Source organism: Lithobates pipiens, unplaced genomic scaffold, assembly GCF_037356315.1.
Source record: "Lithobates pipiens isolate NorthernLeopardFrog02 unplaced genomic scaffold, aLitPip1_a1.2 Scaffold_8, whole genome shotgun sequence".
In the NCBI taxonomy this organism is placed as follows: Eukaryota; Metazoa; Chordata; class Amphibia; order Anura; family Ranidae; genus Lithobates; species Lithobates pipiens.
This window is the reverse complement of record NW_027507903.1, coordinates 611,353,178-611,372,654: the sequence shown is the minus strand read 5'-3', so window position 1 is coordinate 611,372,654 and position 19,477 is coordinate 611,353,178. Positions and strand designations below refer to the sequence as shown.

The window sequence follows — 19,477 nt, the reverse complement described above, 5'->3', positions numbered from 1 at the left end:
CCCTTCCGTCTAATCAGCTCTCTGCTCTCTTTTTTTTCTGAACTCTCAGACAAGCTTCATAATTCAGCACTTTGAACAGATGTAGAGAAGAGAGGACTGTAGATAAACAGGTACAACGTATGTAGGAGGATTTGTTTGATCTCTGTGTATCACCCAAGGCCAGTTACTTAAATGGGTATATGTAAGCGTTTACAACCACTTTAAGGACTGTTCACCACTGCCAAGATAGGAGAAGATTGTCACCAGACGAAACAGAAATCCTTGAATAATCATAATCATAACAATAATAAGAAATATGTATTATTTTTAATTGGCATATTGCTCTAACCTTAAATGGGGGTTCCTGCTCCCCCTTCTACTCTGTTGGTCTACTGGAACTTTCCAAGTAAGAGGCATTAAGTGACCTCCTATAATGCAACACTCAAGCCCAGCAGCCAATTGACACTCACGATTCACGAACACTATCATGTAAGGAGGAGGATCATGTCATTAATAGGGATGAGCTTTGAGTTCGAGTCAAACTCATGTTTGACTCGAACATTGCCTGTTCAGCGAACAGTGAACAATTTGGGCTGTTCGCGGCAAATTCGAAAAGCTGGAACACCTTATACAAGTCTATGGGAGAAATCTAAAGTGCTAATTTTAAAGGCTAATATGCAAGTTACTGTCCTAAAAAGTGTTTGGGGACCTGGGTACTGCCCCAGGGGACATGGATCAATGCAAAAAAAAGTTTTAAAAACTGACGTTTTTTCGGGAGCAGTGATTTTAATAATGAATAAAGTGAAACAATAAAAGTGTAATATTCCTTTAAATTTCGTACCTGGGGGGTGTCTATAGTATGCCTGTGAAGGGGCGCATGTTTCCCGTGCTTAGAACTGTCCCTGCACAAAGTGTCATTTGTGCAGGAAAAAAAGTCTTTTAAAATCACTTGCGGCTATATTGTCGGCTCCCGTAATACAGAGAACACTCAATGAGTGTTCTCTGTATTAGCCGATAATTCATTCATTCAATTACCAGGCCCTTCAGGTCTGGTATGGATATTAAGGGGAACCCCGCATCAAATTTTTTAAAAAAATTGACGTGGGAGTCCCCCTAAAAATCCATACCAGACCCTTTATCCGAGCACGCAACCTGGCAGGCCGCACGAAAAGAGGGGGGGGGGGGACGAGATTAGGTACCTTAAAGAGGAAGTAAACCCTGATGAGTTTACTTCCTCTTTCATGCCCTGCAAAGGCAAAGCATAATGGACTACTATGCATCGCATAGTAGCCCATTATGTGTCACTTACCTGACACAGGAGCCAGCGAAGTCGCCGCTGTCCCCTGTAGTCCGCCACATCCATCTTGTTGGTGGGGTCTCGCAGCTCCGCCGCTGTCATTCGGCGAAGCCGCGATGACGTCACTCCCGCACATGCGCACGGGAGCCGACACGCGCGGCAGCTCCGTCGCTGAGAATGCCGCGCTCAGTGCGCCTGCGCGCCGTAGACAGCGGCGCCCGTTTTTGGGCAACTATCTCCTAAACCATATAGGTTTAGGAGATATTGCTTGGACCTACAGGTAAGCCTTAATCTAGGCTTACCTGTAGGTCAAAGTGGTTTGTAAGGGTTTACAACCACTTTAATGCTAATAAGTGTTTCAGGAACTGAGGGGTCCCAGTTGAGGATGTGTCCATAGAAGGAGAGGACTTTTCAAGAAGAAAAGGGCAACCACATTGGACAGGATTCTATTTGTTGTTCCAGGCATGGAGAAGTCCAGTTGAGGAAGTGTGTGTAGAAGGAGCGGTCTCTGGGTCATTAGAGGACCTGTCTCTTCAAGGAGAAGAGGGCAATCACATTGAACAGTGATACAAATTATTGTTTCAGGCAAGAAGTTCCAGTTGAGGACATGCACATAGAAGGAACAGTCTTAAGGTAATTTGGGGACATGTTCCTTCAAGGAGAGGAGGACAACTGCATTGGACACTGATAATAACTATTGTTCAAGGCAAGAAGAAGTCCCAGTTGAATATGTGTCTGTAGAAGAAGAGGGCTAATGGACATTAGAGAACCAATCCCTTCAAGGAGAAGAGGGCAACCACATTTGACAGGATTCTAATCCTTGTTCCAGGCAAGGAGAAGTCCCAGTTGAGGACATGTCCCTGGAAGGAAAGGGTATCGGATGGTGATAATAACCATTGTTCAAGGCAAGGAGAAGTTACAATTTAAGATTTGTACATAGAAGATGGCTAGTGGTCATTAGAGGACCTGTTCCTTCAAAGAGAAGAGGGCAACTGCATTGGACAGTGATACTAATCAACGGTCCAGGCAAGAAGACCCAGTTGAGGATGGGTCTGCGGGAGAAGTGGGCTCAGGGTCATTGGAGGACTTGTAACTTCAAAGAGAAGAGAGTGACCACATTGGACATTAATATTAATTATTGTCCCAGGCAAGTATAAGTCTCATTTGAGGACATGCAACTAGAAGGCAAGGGCTCGATTTAATCTGGGGATCTGTCTCTTCAAGGAGAAGAGGAGAACTGCTTTGGATGGTAATACTAATCATTGTTCCAGTCAAGGAGAGGTTACAGTTGAGCACATGTCCATGCAAGAAGAGGGTTCAGAGTCATAAGAAGACATGTCCCTTCAAGGAGAAGAGGACATCTACATTGGATAGTGATACTAATCATTGTTCCAGGCAAGGAGAATTTCCAGTTGAGGATGTGTCCATAGAGGGATAGGGCCAGGGTCATTAGAACAACCTGTCCCTTCAAGGAGATAAGGACAACCGCATTAGGTGGTTATATAAACCTACACAGAAATTACAAACAAAGTCACTGCCATTTGGCCATGATACCATTTATCAACTGCTTCTGTTTTTCAAGTTCCAGATCCCAAACTGATCCCTCAACATAAACTATCACCAATAGCAACAATCGTACTGTGTGTGGTCCTTGTTTTCCTCGTCATCTTCATTTCCTTGGCCATCTACTTCTTGAAAAAAAGAGGTAAATCTGCTGTATTTGTAAAAACAATAAAAACACAAATTATAAATGATAGAAAGGGGGCTATTTATATATAAAAAAAAGAATACTGTACAAAGGTCTCAGCATTCACACAGCCGCTTCAAAATATGTGTGTTTCCTATGCTTGTCAGTTCTATCTAATTACCACAATGCAGTATTTTCCTGAAATACAACAATAAGGAAAATACCACAATATGGCTACTAGAATGATGTACAATAGCTGACCTTCACAGGAAACACACATGTTGAACACATTATGAGGATTATTTACGGCGGCTGTGGAAATGTTGAGGCACAGCAATTTATTTTTCACAGTAATGTATTGCTTTTCTAGTAAAATTTGACATTTCTTTAGTCATTGATATTGGGGAACAATAATGTAAATGAGCATAAATATCTACAAATTAAATATAAAAAAGTAAACACACTTACTTTATGGAAGAGCAGTGGTGGCTGGTGCTAAAAAAAAAAATTTTTTTTTGGGGGCACAAACAAACTGGAAAAAAAACAAAACATCAAACGCAGCCAATTTGCCATCAAACACAGTCACTGTGCCATCAAACGCAGCCACTGTTCCATCAATTACAGCCACTGTGCCATCAGTTGCAGCCACTGTGACATCAAATTCTGCCACTGTGCCCATCAAATGCTGCCACTGTGCCAAATGCTGCCAGTGTGAGGAATTCTGCCAGTGTGACAGTGCACCCAATGCTGACAGTGTGCCCAATGCTGCCAGTGTGCCAAATTCTGCCAGTGTGCATAATGCTGCCAGTGTGCCAGTGTGCCCAATGCTGCCAGTGTACCAAATGCTGCCAGTGTGCCGCATTCTGCCAGTGTGACAGTGTGCCGAATGCTGCCAGTGTGCCAGTGTGCCCAATGCTGCCAGTGTGCGCAATGCTGCCAGAGTGCCAGTGTGCCCCCCCCACTCGCCTTCTGCCCAGCGCTTACCCTATCTTGTGGGGCAGCGGGTGATGGCGACTAGCGGGGTCCTTCATGCGTCTCCTGCACTTCTTCTCCCGTCCTCTCCTCCCATCAGCCGTCTAATAGCGGCGCCTGTTGTTACAGCCAATCAGGTGACAGGTAACCAGACCTGAGCAACTTGATTGGCTGAGAGGCAGGGTCAGTGATAGGGAAGCGATGTATTTGGTTCCCTATCACACCAATGAGTAATCAATGAACGCACAGCAGTGCGCCTGCTGTTTACCCTTTTGGAAGCCTATTAGAGCCCATGGCTCTAATCAGGAAGCCTATTAGAGCCTATGGTGCTCAGGCGCTTCCAAAGAACCCCGACACTGTAATTCATATGCCCAGTGCCCAACAAGGGGCTGGGCACATGAATAGGGGGTGGCAGCAGTGACCATAGATAGATTCATGCAATGTCAGAGAGCGAGTGACAGGGGGGGGGGGGGGGGGCGCTCCCGCACCCTTTATGGACGCACCACCACTGAAGAGTAATGAACCTATTTTGTCCTTCCCTTGGAGGCTCCACCCAGTGTCAGACTGTAATACCCAGGGCCCACCAGAAGAAGAAAGGCTGAGGGACGCATTGTAAGAGAGCAGATAACGGGTGGCTTCTTCTAAGTGGGAATAGAAAAGGAAGGCTGGTTTGAGGTGTGTTATTTACAATGCAAAGGCTTGGGAGCAACAACTTACATTAAATATTAGACATGTGCATTCGTTTTCATCCAAATGCATCTTCGTCTGAATTTTGGGTATTTTCGTTATCGTTTTTAACAAACGATAACGAACATGCAGAATCTGAAAACCCAAAGATCCGACATAAACAAATGCTTTATTTTCATTTTCGTTGCAACAGTTTGATATAGATAGGACATTCGACATGACCCTGACAATAGCGATCTGTGTCCATCGAACCTGTGGTCGAATGTGCCTAACCTTAGCTCTATTAGTTCAAGATTATTCTACATAGAGAGAAAAGATTCGACATAGAGAGAAAAGATTCAACATTATAAAGACAATAGCAAAAAAGGTTGAATGTGCCTAAGTCCAAGATTATTCGACATAGAGAGAAAAGATTCAACATGAAGACGAAGCAGTCATCGCTAGCGGACATTTATGGTCAAATGCTCCGCCCATAGGCTATAGAAGAATTCTAATGTTGGTTGACTAGGAGTAATAATTAATAAATATAATTATTACTAGTGTCATACAACATTAGAATTCTACTATAGCTTGTAGGCGGAACATTTGACCGGAAATGTACGATTGTGGCGTTGTACAGGTTAGCTGCTCCTTCTAATCTTCTTAGAACAATCGTCAGACACCATGAGCCTTCAATGACAGGTTCGACCTTAATTATTTAGGATTTTCGTACGAATGCATTTTTTAATTAAACTAAATTAATAAAAACAAATTTCCTGGGAGTAACTAAGTAAATTTATTTTTTGGACGAAAATGAAATCCCGAAAAAAAATATTTCAGTGTGCACATGTCTATTAAATATATCTATTGCCTATTGGGGTGATGTCATTGTGGACGTGTAGTATCCATATAGAGGTTCATAGATAATGAAAGTATGGATGAGAATACAAAAGAGACAGTCCATGTATCAGCACACAGTACTGTAATTATTTCTTCACTTCTTCCCATAGGTAGCAAACAGAACAGTATCGGGTATGTCTATCTATCTATCTTCTTTTGTCAATATAACCTCTCTATTTTCTATCCAACATTCTATTTATCTATCTATCTATCTATCTATCTATCTATCTATCTATCTATCTATCTATTGATCGATCTATCTGTAGCACCCTCTTCTAGTGGTACTAGGAAATGTACAGTTAGGTTTTTTTGTAGTGTAGGAAAATGTAAACTGGGTTGGCAAGCAGTCAAGCCTGTATTTTGATTCTGGGTTTGCAGGAAGGGCTGGGTGACTCACAGGCAGCATGACTGAGAACTCCTCTCTACTTTCAGAACATGCTAGAAGTTTCTGGAAAGGAAGGAGGAGAGGTGGAGCTGCCTGGAGTATTCTGAGGGCCCTGTCCAATCCCCAAATAGGACTGGCAGGAGGCAGGCCCCCTCAAATACTCGGGGTCAGCTCAGCTGGGGAGGAGTTGATCAGATGGAAGATGGAGATGGGGCGTTAGGCTGTTGGGGCCTTTGAGGGAGCTCCCCAGTCTGGGGGGGGGGTGACCTGGGGCCTGGGGCTTGGGTGCAGATTGGACCCTCTTGCAACCCCCAGAGGTGTTCTGACCAGGAGGCATAGGAGGAGCAAGAGAGGACAGCAGGAGAACACTGCTGGGCAAGTCTCCAGGAGGTCCACAAAGGCAGCCAACAGGGATGGTGGGTGTTCACACCATCAGGAGGAAAGCCTGAGAGGACTGGAAGAGTGCAGTCTGGGATGGGGGCAGAGCCAGTGGAGTGGGCTGTGGTGGCATGGCAGTGGAAAGGGGCAGCTGCAATCTGGAGGGCTGGCAGGGACTGAAGGTGTGGTACTGGGATAAGTGGCCATGTGGACAGCTAGCACTTGGACTACCAACATTTTTGCTACACCAAAGGGGCCTGTGATCCCTGCCTCCAAAGGGCATTTGCTAAGGCCTGGTGGAGCCAGTGTCAGGCCTAAACTACAGTGCTAGCTGGTCCTGGAAGTGAGGAAGTGTATATACAAGGAGTGTATATAGTTGAAGTCCCAATTCTTTATCTTTTCAATCAAGTGGGCATCCCTGGTGACTGGGAACTGTGTGCCTGATGCAAGGTGAGGGACGGACCACATCCACCAGCAGCCCCTACGGGGGTACATGGGTACATCTATCTATCTATCTATCTATCTATCTATCTATCTATCTATCTATCTATCTATCTATCTATCTATCTATCTATCTATCTATCTATCTATCTATCTATCTATCTATCTATCTATCTATCTATCTATCTATCTATCTATCTATCTATCTACTGTATCTGTCTGTCTATCTGTCTATCTATTTATCTCATTATCTCAATTTACATTTATTCACCAGAGAGACAATTGTTGAGACCATGGAGATGACAGACGACCAAAATGGAGGTAAATGTTTTGAATGTCGATCTTCAGAATCCTCTCACCACACATACATTCTTCATACTGCGTTGAACTTTCATGTTTCTCATCTCTTATAATAAGGCATGTTGATAGCTTCCTGATCGTGACAAATAAATTGTGAATCTCTGCTCTGAACATTGTGAAATGAGGACATTATGAGGTTGACTTATGAGAGTGCACAATCTGGTGCAGCTGTCCATGGTAGCCAATCAGCTTCTAACTTTAGCTTGCTCAGTTAAGCCCCTTACACAAGTTTCTGCAGATAAAAGGAAAGAAATGGGGGGCCAAGAAAGGGGCTGGGGAATCACGAACCCCTGGGACTTTTAGGGTATCGAATCACAAAATTAACAGAGAAATAGATAAAATAATATAATTTTATTCGAATTAAACAAAACAGTGATATAACTTATACATTCATAAAAACAGTTTTGCCCATTATAGCGTGGAAAGGCGTTTCAGGATTACCCGACTTTTGTCCATACAAGAAAAGAGAGAAGCTGCAATTTTCAACATGTTTCGCCCAGATGGGGCTTCTTCAGGAAAATTTGGAGCAGCCAGAAAATTAACACTAAAATAATAAAGATATGCCATGAATGTTAAGATAAATCACTACATTTAAATAGAGTAAACGTCTCAAGAGTACAAATATTGAGTTGGTCTATGGAAACAAAAATAAAATGAAATAATATAATGTAATAGCAACAAGTTTCTGCAGATTTTTGTCTTCAGATTTACCAAAACCATATAATATGAGGTTAAACCTTAGGATTTTCAATTTGTATGCAATCAGGCAGGAATTGCACTACATGGTTTTGGTAAATCTGAAGACAAAAATCTGCACAAAATCTGATAGTGTTTATGGGGCTTTAGACTTTGGCAAAAAAAAAACTGGAAGCTGATTGGTTTCTATGCAGAGCTGTGCCAAACTGTGCGCTCTACAGTTTTAGTAAATCAACCCCTATATCATTATTTTACAGACATTTACTACAGGGCTATTCTATCATATACAGTATGCAAAGCCCTTTGGACTTTCCAATATGGGGATGTAGAAGAAACCACAAGCATGCCTTGATTTTCTCTAATTTTTCTATTGGACTTAAAAAACTGGAGCTGGAGGCAGAGGCGTATCTAGTGAAAATGGCGCCTATGGCAAGCACTGAAACTGCGCCCCTGTCAAAACATTTGAAACCCAACTTTCAGATAAATTTAACAAAAAAAACATCTCCCTCTTCTCTTCTTCCCTATTCCTTCCTTGTGTCTTCTTTCTTCCTGCACAGTCTGTGCACTGGAAGGAAGTGACGTACCCTCTTGTCCTTCTCCATTCATGTGTCATCATACCCCCTCCTGCTCCATCAATGTGCCATTATAACCCCCTATCCTCTTTCATTTATTTGCCATTATACCCCCCTCCTCCATTCATTTGCCATTATCCTCCCCTCCTCCTCCATTCATTTGCCATTATAACCCCCTCCTCCTCCTCCTCCATTCATTTTCCATTATACCCCCCTCCTCCTCAATTCATTTCCCATAATACTCCCCTCCTCTTCCATTCATTTGCCATTATACCCCCCTCCTCTTCCTCCTTCTTTCATTTGCCATTATACCCCCCTCCTCCTCCTCCTTCATTCATTTTCCATTATACCCCCCTCCTCCTCCTCCATTTATTTGCCATTATACCCCCCTGTCCTCCCCCATTTATTTGCATCCTACCCCCCTGTCGTCCCTCATTCAGTTGCATTATACCCCCCTCCTCTATTCATCTTCCCTCATCTGCCCCTTCTCCTCTAGTCACCTCCTACATATCTCCCCAGTCACCTTTCCCATTCCCCATGTTCCCCCCTCCCCTTCTCTCCTGCATGCTTGTCTCCACGCTCCCCCTCCGGGCCCCATTCTCACTCCCTATACGTCCCTCCCTATAGGTCCCCCCCATGTCCCTCCCCCTCTCCCTGGCCAGCATGGCTCCTACCTGCTCCTCCGGAGCCCCAACCCCCAGCCACAGGCGGCGATCGGTAACCAAAGACGAGGGAGAAGCAAATCCGTAGAAGCCAGGAAGTTGATAGTGAGATCCCCTCCCTTAGCCGGTAGTGTCTCCTCAGCCTCTCTGCCCCGGTGACCCTCTCATTCCTGCCCCAAGTCTATCGGTGTCCAGGGACCGGTTCAGCTCATCTCCCAGCCTCCGCCAACCCAGCACAGCTCACAGCGTGGCAACAATAACAACTGGCCCCTCCTCCTCCCCTCTCCCCCCATACACCACACCCTACCGGCCCGACCCAGGACCACCCCCCCCCACACAGCTAACTTAGGGACGGGCATGTGTGCGGGAGCAGTGTGCGCTCAGTCAGAACTCCTCACACTGTGTGGGGAGAGGGAATACCATTCTCTTCACTGTGCTGGGAGAGAGGACATGGTGCCGGTTAATCTCTGGGACTCGGGATGGAAGAAGAGAGCGCCCCTTCATATGGTGCCCACGGCACTTGCCATATCTGCCGTACCCTGGATACGCCACTGGCTGGAGGAATGAGTCCCTCCTCTCTAAATGCTAGCTGTTTGGGCAGAAGAGCAAATCACAAACTATTCACAGCATAATAGAAAGGTGGAAAACAAACTCAAGTGCAGCACTTACTGGCTACAAAGAGATATTTATATGTAATATTTCATACGTAGATGACTACGAAGAAAAGTTGGCGTGATCTGTTTTTAGGAGCTAACAAAACAAATCCATTGAATTGCACATTTTAAGATACATTATATTGTCAAAAGTATTGGAAGTCTGCCTTTACACGCACATGAAGTTTAATTGCATCCCGGTCTTAGTCCGTAGGGTTCAATATTGAGTTGGCCCACCCTTTGCAGCTATAACAGCTTCAACTTTTCTGGAAAGGCTATCCACAAGGTTTAGGAGTGTGTCTATGGGAATGTTTGACCATTCTTCCAGAAGTGCATGTGTGAGGTCAGGCACTGATGTTGGACAAGTAGACCTGGCTCGCAGTCTCCACTCTAATTCATCCCAAAGGTGTTCTATCGGGTTGAGGTCAGGACTCTGTGTAGGCCAGTCAATTCCCTCCACCCCAAACCCGCTCATCCATGTCTTTATGGACTTTATGATCCAAATCATTTGGTGGAGGGGGGATTATGATGTGGGGTTGTTTTTCAGGGGTTGGGCTTGGCCCCTTAGTTCCAGTGAAGGGAGCTCTTAAGACATCAGCATACTAAGACATTTTGGACAATTTCATGCTCCCAACTTTGTGGGAACAGTGTTGGAGCAGGGGACTTTCTGCTCCAACATGACTGGGCACCAGTGCACAAAGCAAGATCCATAAAGACATGGATAGGGTGGAGGAACTGCACAGAGTCCTGATCTCAACCTGGTCAAACATTCCCATAGACACACTCCTTTCCAGAAGAGTGGAAGCTGTTATAGTTGCAAAAGGTCTGCCAACTCAATATTGAACCCTACGTACTAATTGAAGTTCATGTGCGTGTAAAGGCAAGCGTCCCAGTATCTTTGACAATATAGTGTTATGCCTTGTACACACGGTCGGACATTCCAACCACAATATCCGTCTGATTTTTTCAGACGGATTTTGTCCTAAACTGGTGTTGCATACACACGGTCGGACAAAGTTGTCAGAAAATCCGATCGTTCGGGAACGTGATGACATTCGTTCGTTACCACAGAACTATGTTGAGGCTAGTAGCCAATAGCTTTGGTCTCGTAATTTGATCTGAGCAAGCGTGGCACTTTGACCGATCGGAATTCTCTACAAACGATCTGATTTTTTTTGTTGGAAAATTTGAGATCCTGCTCTCAAATTTTTTTTCCATCGGAATTTCCGATGGTAAAAGTCCGATAGAGCCCACACACGATCGGATTTTCCGACAATATAATCCGATCGCACCTTTTCCGTCTGAAATTTCCAACCGTGTGTACAAGGCATAACTCCTAATTAGCCTAAATAAAATAAAAAACAATTAATCTGAAAGATCTTACCCGACCCTTCAAGTTGTTGCCAAACACAACTGACTCTTTGGTATTACCTGATAGCCGCTCATCTTTTGGAATTTCTTAAAAATAATTGTCTACTGCTACTTAGAAATGGTCTATATATTCTGTTGCAATGATTAAAGTAAAGCTTGCTGTCTGAACTATGGGAACTGCCATTGGTCAGCTCAGCTCCCTTGGAAGTACTAGTTCCCTACCTGTCATATCGATCCTTCGGCATCAATACCAGAGTCACTAACCTGGAAGGAATAGGCAGATCGGCATGTTAGAGAAAAGTCAGAAGTCTGTAGTCTAGTGATTTCAGGTATTAATAACAGGGGATGAGGATGACACACAGGCAACTAGCATTTGGAAATGAGAAGTCGGCAATGGTAGCCTTCATGCTTTTCTCTCCCTAACCTTCAGGTTATGAAAACCCGACAATCATTCGAAGACAACAGGAGGTAATGTCTTTTTATTTATTTCATTCTTTATCTGTCATTTTTTTACCTAGTTTTTAACCAATAGATACTTATTTTGTATAACACGGAACAACACTGAGAGAAAATTTTTTGACCTGTAATTATATGTAATTATATGCTCAATTTTACCGTGTTCCTTTCAGTGTAGAACGGATCTTTAATTTATTATTAAAAAAAAAAGGTGACACTATGGAATACATAAAAAAATGCTGTACAAATGACTCTGCAGTCACAAATAATCTAGTGGCCACAGTTAAGGTTCTATCTAGTGGCAATTAGGCAGTATTTACCTGAAATAACACAATCAGGAATATACTGCATTGTGACCACTAGATGGAGCTGAAAATCATAGGAAATACACATATTAGACACATTATGGAATATTTGTGAGGGCTGTGTGAATGCGGAGGCATTTATACAGCTTTTTTTTTTTTTTTTTTTTATTTTTTTTATAAATAAAGCAGCAAGTTTTCTGTAACTTTTTCGATGTAGACAACTTTCTAACTTTCTGTTCGGGTTAACAAGGGTCCCTCTGCATTACTGAAATTCCAAGCAATGTTTATATATATATATATATATATATATATATATATATATATATATATATATATATATATATATATATATATATATATATATATATATATATATATATATATATATATATAATTGTATTTTTTTTTTTTCTAGACATACACATTTCATTCAGATCCACATATCAAGCTGATCAAGTTTTTTTTGTTTGTTTCTATTTAAATACAATTGCAGGGTGAAGATTTGGTATACTCTACTGTAAATCATTCAAAGTCTTCCATGCGTAAAAATACAAAGGGACATTTGGAGAGTCTGCCAGCTCCCACAACAGAGACTGTCTACGCTGAAGTGAGAAAGAGCTGAAGAAACAATTTCAAGTTTTCTTTGCAGAGTGGAGTTTTATGATGTTTTCCCCAATGTAAAAAAAAAAAAAAATAAATAAAACTGTGCCACTGAAGCAACAAACTTAAAAAATATAAAAAAAGTAAAAAAATTGTAAAAAATGTTTTTTGTATGGCAGTTTTTTTTACAGATACCTCTGAATTAGACATATAAGAAGGCCAGTATGGTGGCCTGAATTTATGGGAGGAGTCCGGGGGGGTATTTAAGCTGCCCACTCACCTGTATCCCTTGTCGGTTCCGATGCATGATTCCTTACGTCACTAGGCCTACTCTTCCCAGCTTACTGTGTAGGTTGTGAGTCTGTGTAATCGATACCACTGTCTAGCGACTTTCCGTTCGTGGTCTTCGTCAGCGTTTCTTGCTCACTGTCGTAAGTAGGACTCAAATTTCTTGTACCATTCGATTATGTTCTCAGCTCACATCCTTTCGTATTTTACTGCCCCTGTACCATCATCGGTAATGTCCTGGCTTCACTCGACAAAGGCATTGTAGATTGTAGATTCATAGGTCTCCTTTTGCCTTGTTGTTTCCGGATCTGCAAACTTACGAAACACTTGCTGACCTTCAAAAGATCTGAGCAGTCTTTTCGATTAACCATTGTATCATATTCAAATTAATTTTGAAAAAAGAATCTTCGAATTGTTGCCGGTCATTGTCCGACATCGCTTGGCTCAGGCATTACTGATGCATAGTCTTGTCCCCTCTATTTGCAATATTCGTTATCCCTACCACTACACAGGCTCTCCGCGTCACATTGCAAAACACCATAGTCGGCTTAGTCGTAAGCCGTGCAGGAGCCAACAGCCCAATTTGAATCAGCAGCTTGACGATTCGAAACCTTAGCACAACACTTCTTGATTCCATCTGTTATACACACCACAAGCTGCCGCAGTTCCGTCTCCATCATGAGGCACCTACCACAAGAAACCAGTCATTTCTCAGACCTACGCAGACAAGGTTGTTACCTGGCTAGTCACCTCCTGGCTCACCTCTGTTACCACAGACTCTTTTGAGTTTTCTAAATTTCCACTCAACAGCATTTGACGCTTGGAACGCAAATGACTTCTTCACTGCGCCTGTCATTCCCTTTTCTATCCTTGTCATTCCTCTCTTACCTATTTCTTGTGTACGCAACTCCTCTTTTCCATTCTCACCATAGGACTTCTCTTAACACATACACTCCCCCCTTCTTGTCTTGTAGCTGGAGCCATGTCCCAGGCCGGAAGTGAGAGCCTCGCCCCTGCCCCTCTGTCCCCCTCCATGGGTTCAGAGCTCGGCAGCATTCATTCCCTCAGAGGATGGATCATCCCCAAGCTTACGGTGGAGTTGCAGCGTAGGGGCGTTCTCTTCCCCACCACAGTTGGGAAAGCTGAGGTGTTTATGCTCCTTTTTCCACCGCCAGTGGCAGCCGAACCAAGCTCCACTCTGTGGTCAACACGTTGTCCTCAGCAGTGTTCAATGTCCAGATGAGAGTAGGAGTCTTTGATGTGCACCCAGTAGCTTCCCCGAACTCCGTCTCTGTCCCTGTCCTTGCGTCCCCACCCACAGGTATGCCAGACATCAATCACTCCATCTTCCCAGCTCATCTCATCCCAGCCGACATCAAGAAGGACATCTTGGATGTCAAGGACATTAATCTAGCCTCCCTCCTCATCTCGGTCCTTGCCGAGAACAAGTCATATGCCTGGGGGAGGTCTCAGTGGTTGTTAAATCTAATTATCCTAGGCTTAACCATAAGCTGTCCATCACTGAATTTGTGTTGACTTTTGAGATGCTCAGGGATGTCCTTTGCTCGGCCAGACCCAGCAGGAGGGAAGAGATGGACTTGTACCTCCACACAGTGGTGGACTTGGGTTATAAGTATGGCGGCTTTACTTTTTATGACTATCACCGGTCATTCGCAGTGAAGGCAGCAGCCAGACTTCCGCAGTTCCAGGCCAGCACCAATTTGAGCATCATTGATACAGAGCTGTTCTGCCGCCACTTTGTGGCCTCCCTCTGTGCCATTTGCCAGTCCTCTACTTACACTGGTGCTCCAACGCAGGTACCAGATGACCCCTCTCTTTACTCTCCACCTCTAGTGACGGTTATAGCATGCCGGCTCCCGCGCTGCCATCCCAGGTGGACAAGTTGGGATGGCCTGTCCTGTCCCTGGGGGGGTATGCAGATATGAAATAACTTTAACTACGGGACCTGCAACTTCAGCCAATACCAGCTGCTTCATGTCTGAGTCACATGCCACAGACCATATCTTAAAGTTAAGTGCAACATCAGACATCTCAACACATCATGACTAGGCCGGATGGACATCCGGTGGTTCTACCTTTCCTCACACCCGACTCCCTCGCTGGCCACCTTCCTGGTGCATGGATTTACATCCGGGTTCCAAACAGGCCTCATCACCCTACTGCACATGACCCACAAGTGCAGGAATCTCCCCTCAGCTTCCACATATGAGCAAGCTTTAGACACTCTATTGCAGTCTGAACTGGACTGGGGGTTCATCATCAGCCCCTTCGCTGAATCAAATTTTGTTACCTGGAGAGTCAGCCCTATTAGGGTTGTCAAGGGCAAGTTCTCAAATAAACTTTGGTTTGTGTACAACTTGTCTACGCCTCATTCTTCCCACATCCTGAGTTTTAACTCCTTAATTCCTTACGAGGAGTTCTCCCTTAAATATGCTGTGTCCATGGCAGACATTTCAGACCCTTTCAAACTGCTACCCTTCAAGCTGTCTCTCTGGCAGTGGCATGGCATCAATTGGAAAGGTTCATACTACTTCGCCACCAAGCTGACTTTCGGGTCTAAGATCAACCCATGGCTCTTCCTCTCTCAGGCATAGGACCCTGATCATGTCCTCAGGCTGGACCAAGCAGCAATAGCTGATCTGGCAATATGGGACAGTTCCTCGCAAACTGGAACGGCATGTACATGTTTATTCCACTATCATCAGCTTCGTCACCTCATGTAGTCATGGATGCCACAGCCTCCACAGGTTTCGTGGCCGTGGCCACAAGAAATCCTCCTGATCCCCAGGTTTAGCCAGTTGTCCTCCCTTTTCAAAATCTATCCCATAGTGGCAGTGGCTCAGGTCTAGGGCCACACCTGGACAGGGCAAACGGTGGTCTTTGCCACCGAAAACCTGGCCACGGGTAAACTGTGAATAAAGGCAAGTCCAAGTCCCTATCCATCATGTCCTTCCTACACAGCCTGGTGCAGTTGTCCCTTCAGCATAAATTACATTTGCACTGAACTTACAGGGCAAGTGCAATGTCGCAGCAGACACACTGTCCCACCTTGACTTCACGTTGTTCTTTCGGCAGAAATCCAGAGCAGCTGTCTAAAAGAACACCTTCACAACACGACTCATCTCATTAACCAATCGTTATCTCGTAACACACTGAAGGCCCATTACACTGTCTGGAATGTCTACAAAAGTTATTTAGCCTTGTGCCCGGGACAGGAGACATCAAGCACGTTCTGGCCTTCATTTCATATTGTCACACGCAGCTCACTTTGTCTCATAACACCATCAGGCTGTACTTGGCCAGCATTCAACATTTTCTGTCCTTATAGAACTACGGAAAGCCTTCCCTGTTCCCAGCCCATGCAGTAAAGTCCATCCTATGCGGCATCCAGAAGCAGTAGCCCATAGTCAATAGCAAGCTCTTACCCATCTCAAGTGCCACATTCAGGGACATGTCGGACATTCTATCACATTCACCATTCAACTTGCTGCTCAGCCTGGTCATACAAGTGGCTATCTACCTGGACTTCTCTGGTCTCTTATGGCCCAGCGAGTTTACTTATAGTGGCCCCGGTTGCCAGGTACTGCGCAGATGCCACCTGGCTCACCTTCAAGGCAGCTTCATTCTACACCTGGCAGGGCCCCAAACACATTAGTCCAGCATTGGGGACAACATTAAGTTCTTCCAGACCCACAACGTTTGGTACCCAGTAGCGGTTCTCGACCGATTATTGACTTGTCTGCCCAGCCAGTCTGACTCCAGCCCATTGTTACCTTTTCCTACCAGTCCCTTGAGCGCTAGCCAGTTCAACAGTTACATCCGTATCCTCTTGGTTAACCTAGGCCTTAACCCTGGCTGATACTCTGAACACACCTTTCAGATTGAAACAGCTTCAGCTGCATCTCAACACAGGGTTCCAAACCATGTCATCAAGAGGTTGGGCAAGTGAAAATCCGCTTGTTTTGCCTGGTACATTGTGAACCCTCAGGTAGAAATGTTGCAAGCCATCACCAAGCTTGCTCAATAAATGTCACTGGCCCATTACTTCCCTCTCTGAGTTTTTTCTGCCACCTTTTTTGGCTGACCAGCCGACCTAAAGCAGATCTCAGGTCTATGTTGTGTTGTAAGTTTTGTGGCATCTTTATGTGGTTCCATATCTGTCTCGGTCGAAGGATGATGTCCATAAATAAGAAGTCCAGTATGGTGGCCTGAATTTATGGGAGGAGTCTGGGGGGGGGATTTAAGCAGCCCACTCACCTGTATCCCTTGTCGGTTCTGGTGCATGATACCCTCCCACCCATTCCTCTTTTCAGGGCACTTCCTTGCACATCCTTCTTCTACAATCATTCATTACTTATCTTGGGTGTGCCCCTTTTTTGGAGTACAGACCAGCCGACCAGGGCACACCTCAGGTCTATGTTGTGTTGTAAGTCTTGTGGCATCTTTATGTGGTTCCTTATGTTCCTTCCTAATCTCGGTTGAATGACGTCAACCACAAATATATCTCATGGACTAAACAATGCGGAAATGACTCGTCAGACTCTTTTCATGAGTTGGTTGTCCAGGTGGTTGAGGAAGATATGGAATGTTGCACTAATGAAGAGTGAATTAAGGACACAAAAAAGTTTTGAAATATACTTTGGCCCATTTCAGAGGTTTACAACTGGTGGCATTGATTTCACAAGAAAAATAGAGACTTTTGATGTTCTATGTTTGTCTTTAACCAATTGACCTCCGGTAGGTTTTTCCCCCTTCATGACCAGAGCATTTTTTGCTTTTCAGCACTACTTTAACTGATTATTTACGTTAACTAATTGCACTGCCCCAAATGAAATTTATAAAAAAAAAATTAATTATGGTTATATTTATTTTATTATATATATATATATATATATATATATATATATATATATATATATATATACGGTATATACGTGTGTGTGGGTGTGTGTGTACCTGCATGAAAAATGAATACGTAAATAAATAAATAGATGAATAAAGTTGCCACCAGTTCATCCAATTATGTCCAGTTCACATTCTATTCACATTCTTCACATTCTATTTAGAATCATCAGAGTGCTGTTAAGACCATGTGATATATGTTTCCCTTTAACTGTCTGGAGTTGATACATGCAATGAAAGAATTAAATACAGTAAAACCTTGGATTATGAGCATAATTCATTCCAGGAAAAAAGCTTGTAATCCAAAGCATTCGTATATCAAAGCGAGTTTCCGCATAAGAAATAATGGAAGCTCAGATAATTCGTTCCACAGCCATTTATTCATATGTTCTTAAGTCTATAGTCCATATAAAAAGATTATAGCAATGTGACTTCAAGGCAACGTTAGGAAATGCCTAGGTAATCTTCCTGTAAAGTTGGATAGAAGTCACCTTGAAGTAGTATAGGAAACATTTCTAAATTCTAAAATGGAATTTCACACGTCACGCGTCTTGGAGTCTCACAAGTAGGGTCCCAAGCTACTTGTATTGCAAGATCTCGCTTATCAAGTTTTATCAAGCTCAACTTCATAAAAAAAATGTTGCTCGTCTTGAAAAACAATTGCAGACCACGTTACTCGCAATCCAAGGTTTTCCTGTACATAAATTATTTTGTTTATTCCATTTGATTTATTTATATTGTTTTCACCATACACCCATGTGTGTGTGTTAATAAAATATATAGAGGCATACATAGGTTTATTATTATGTTTTATTACTATTTTATTTTATTATTATCTAAAGTTCTTATATATACACTCTTTGATGCTACTGTAAATGTTCTTCCAATCTGTCCAATTACTCGCCTTGTGTGCCCCCCCATCCCCACACTCCCCCTGTATATACCATATGAATTTTGTCCATATGGTTACCATTATTTGGATGATCCCGCATCTCATATGTTATATAATAGGCTTCTATTATCTTCAGGTTTACCGGATCAGAACTCAACTTCCCATCTTTGAGTGTTGATAACTGGCTATATTACTTTATTATATACATAATATTGGTTTTATGATTGTTCATACTGTGAATAAAGCTCTGTATTTTTTGCTACGACTATTCCACGGCCTGGTGACTTCAATAAGCGCTATTTATATTCTTTATCAGTAATAAAAAAGTCATAGAAAAAAAGTAATAATACAAACAGTAATGATACTTCAGCTTGAAATTGAACACTGTCACCTCCAAGCTGCAATGGTCCTATACAAGGCCATCTATTTAATATTGTAACTGTCAAATACAGTTGCATTATTTAAAAAAAAAATACATTAGAAGAGGAATTCCAGGCTATAGCTAACAAATCTTAAACATGCTCCCTCCCTCATCATAACAGCTATGCTGACTCAACTTTGTAAGAAAGACCTGTATATTTACCTATTTTCAAGCCACTCCATTCTTGTCATGTGATTAAGCTCCCCTGTGTCAGTTAGCAGAGGCTGCAGGGGAGAGGCCGCTCCACAATCGCTAGGAATTCCTGGGGGTATTGATATCACCAATAGGCTTTAATGTGTGTTGAAGCAGAAGTCCCTGTAGCCACACATCGAAGCAGACCCACTAGTGATGATATATGGCAACCGCAGCCTGGGCTCCAGCCAGGCCATGCCCCCAATACATTTCACTCTGCTCTTTGGAGACTCTCGTGATTGAGCTCAGAGGGACAGAGTGAAATGCATTGGAGAGGGGGTGTGGCCTGGCTGGAGCCCAAGCTGGGTTTGCCATATACCATCACTAGCAGGTCTGCTTCGATGTGCGACTACAGAGATATCTACTTCAACACACATTGAC

General features: G+C 43.4%; 1 protein-coding gene across 3 annotated transcripts in view; it reads left to right on the top strand.

Moving 5' to 3' along the window:
* Positions 1-17,565, top strand: part of LOC143961374 (uncharacterized) — an 82,600-nt gene extending 65,035 nt beyond the window's left edge. For all 3 annotated transcript variants that reach the window (XM_077470641.1, XM_077470639.1, XM_077470640.1), the window contains 5 exons: positions 2,859-2,981; positions 5,612-5,633; positions 6,980-7,026; positions 11,450-11,487; positions 12,274-17,565. In XM_077470641.1, coding sequence (XP_077326767.1) covers positions 2,859-2,981; positions 5,612-5,633; positions 6,980-7,026; positions 11,450-11,487; positions 12,274-12,402 — 359 coding nt within the window. In that variant the 3' untranslated portion in view covers positions 12,403-17,565. The remainder of the gene's footprint in view (positions 1-2,858; positions 2,982-5,611; positions 5,634-6,979; positions 7,027-11,449; positions 11,488-12,273) is intronic.
* The last annotated feature ends 1,912 nt before the right edge of the window (positions 17,566-19,477 follow it).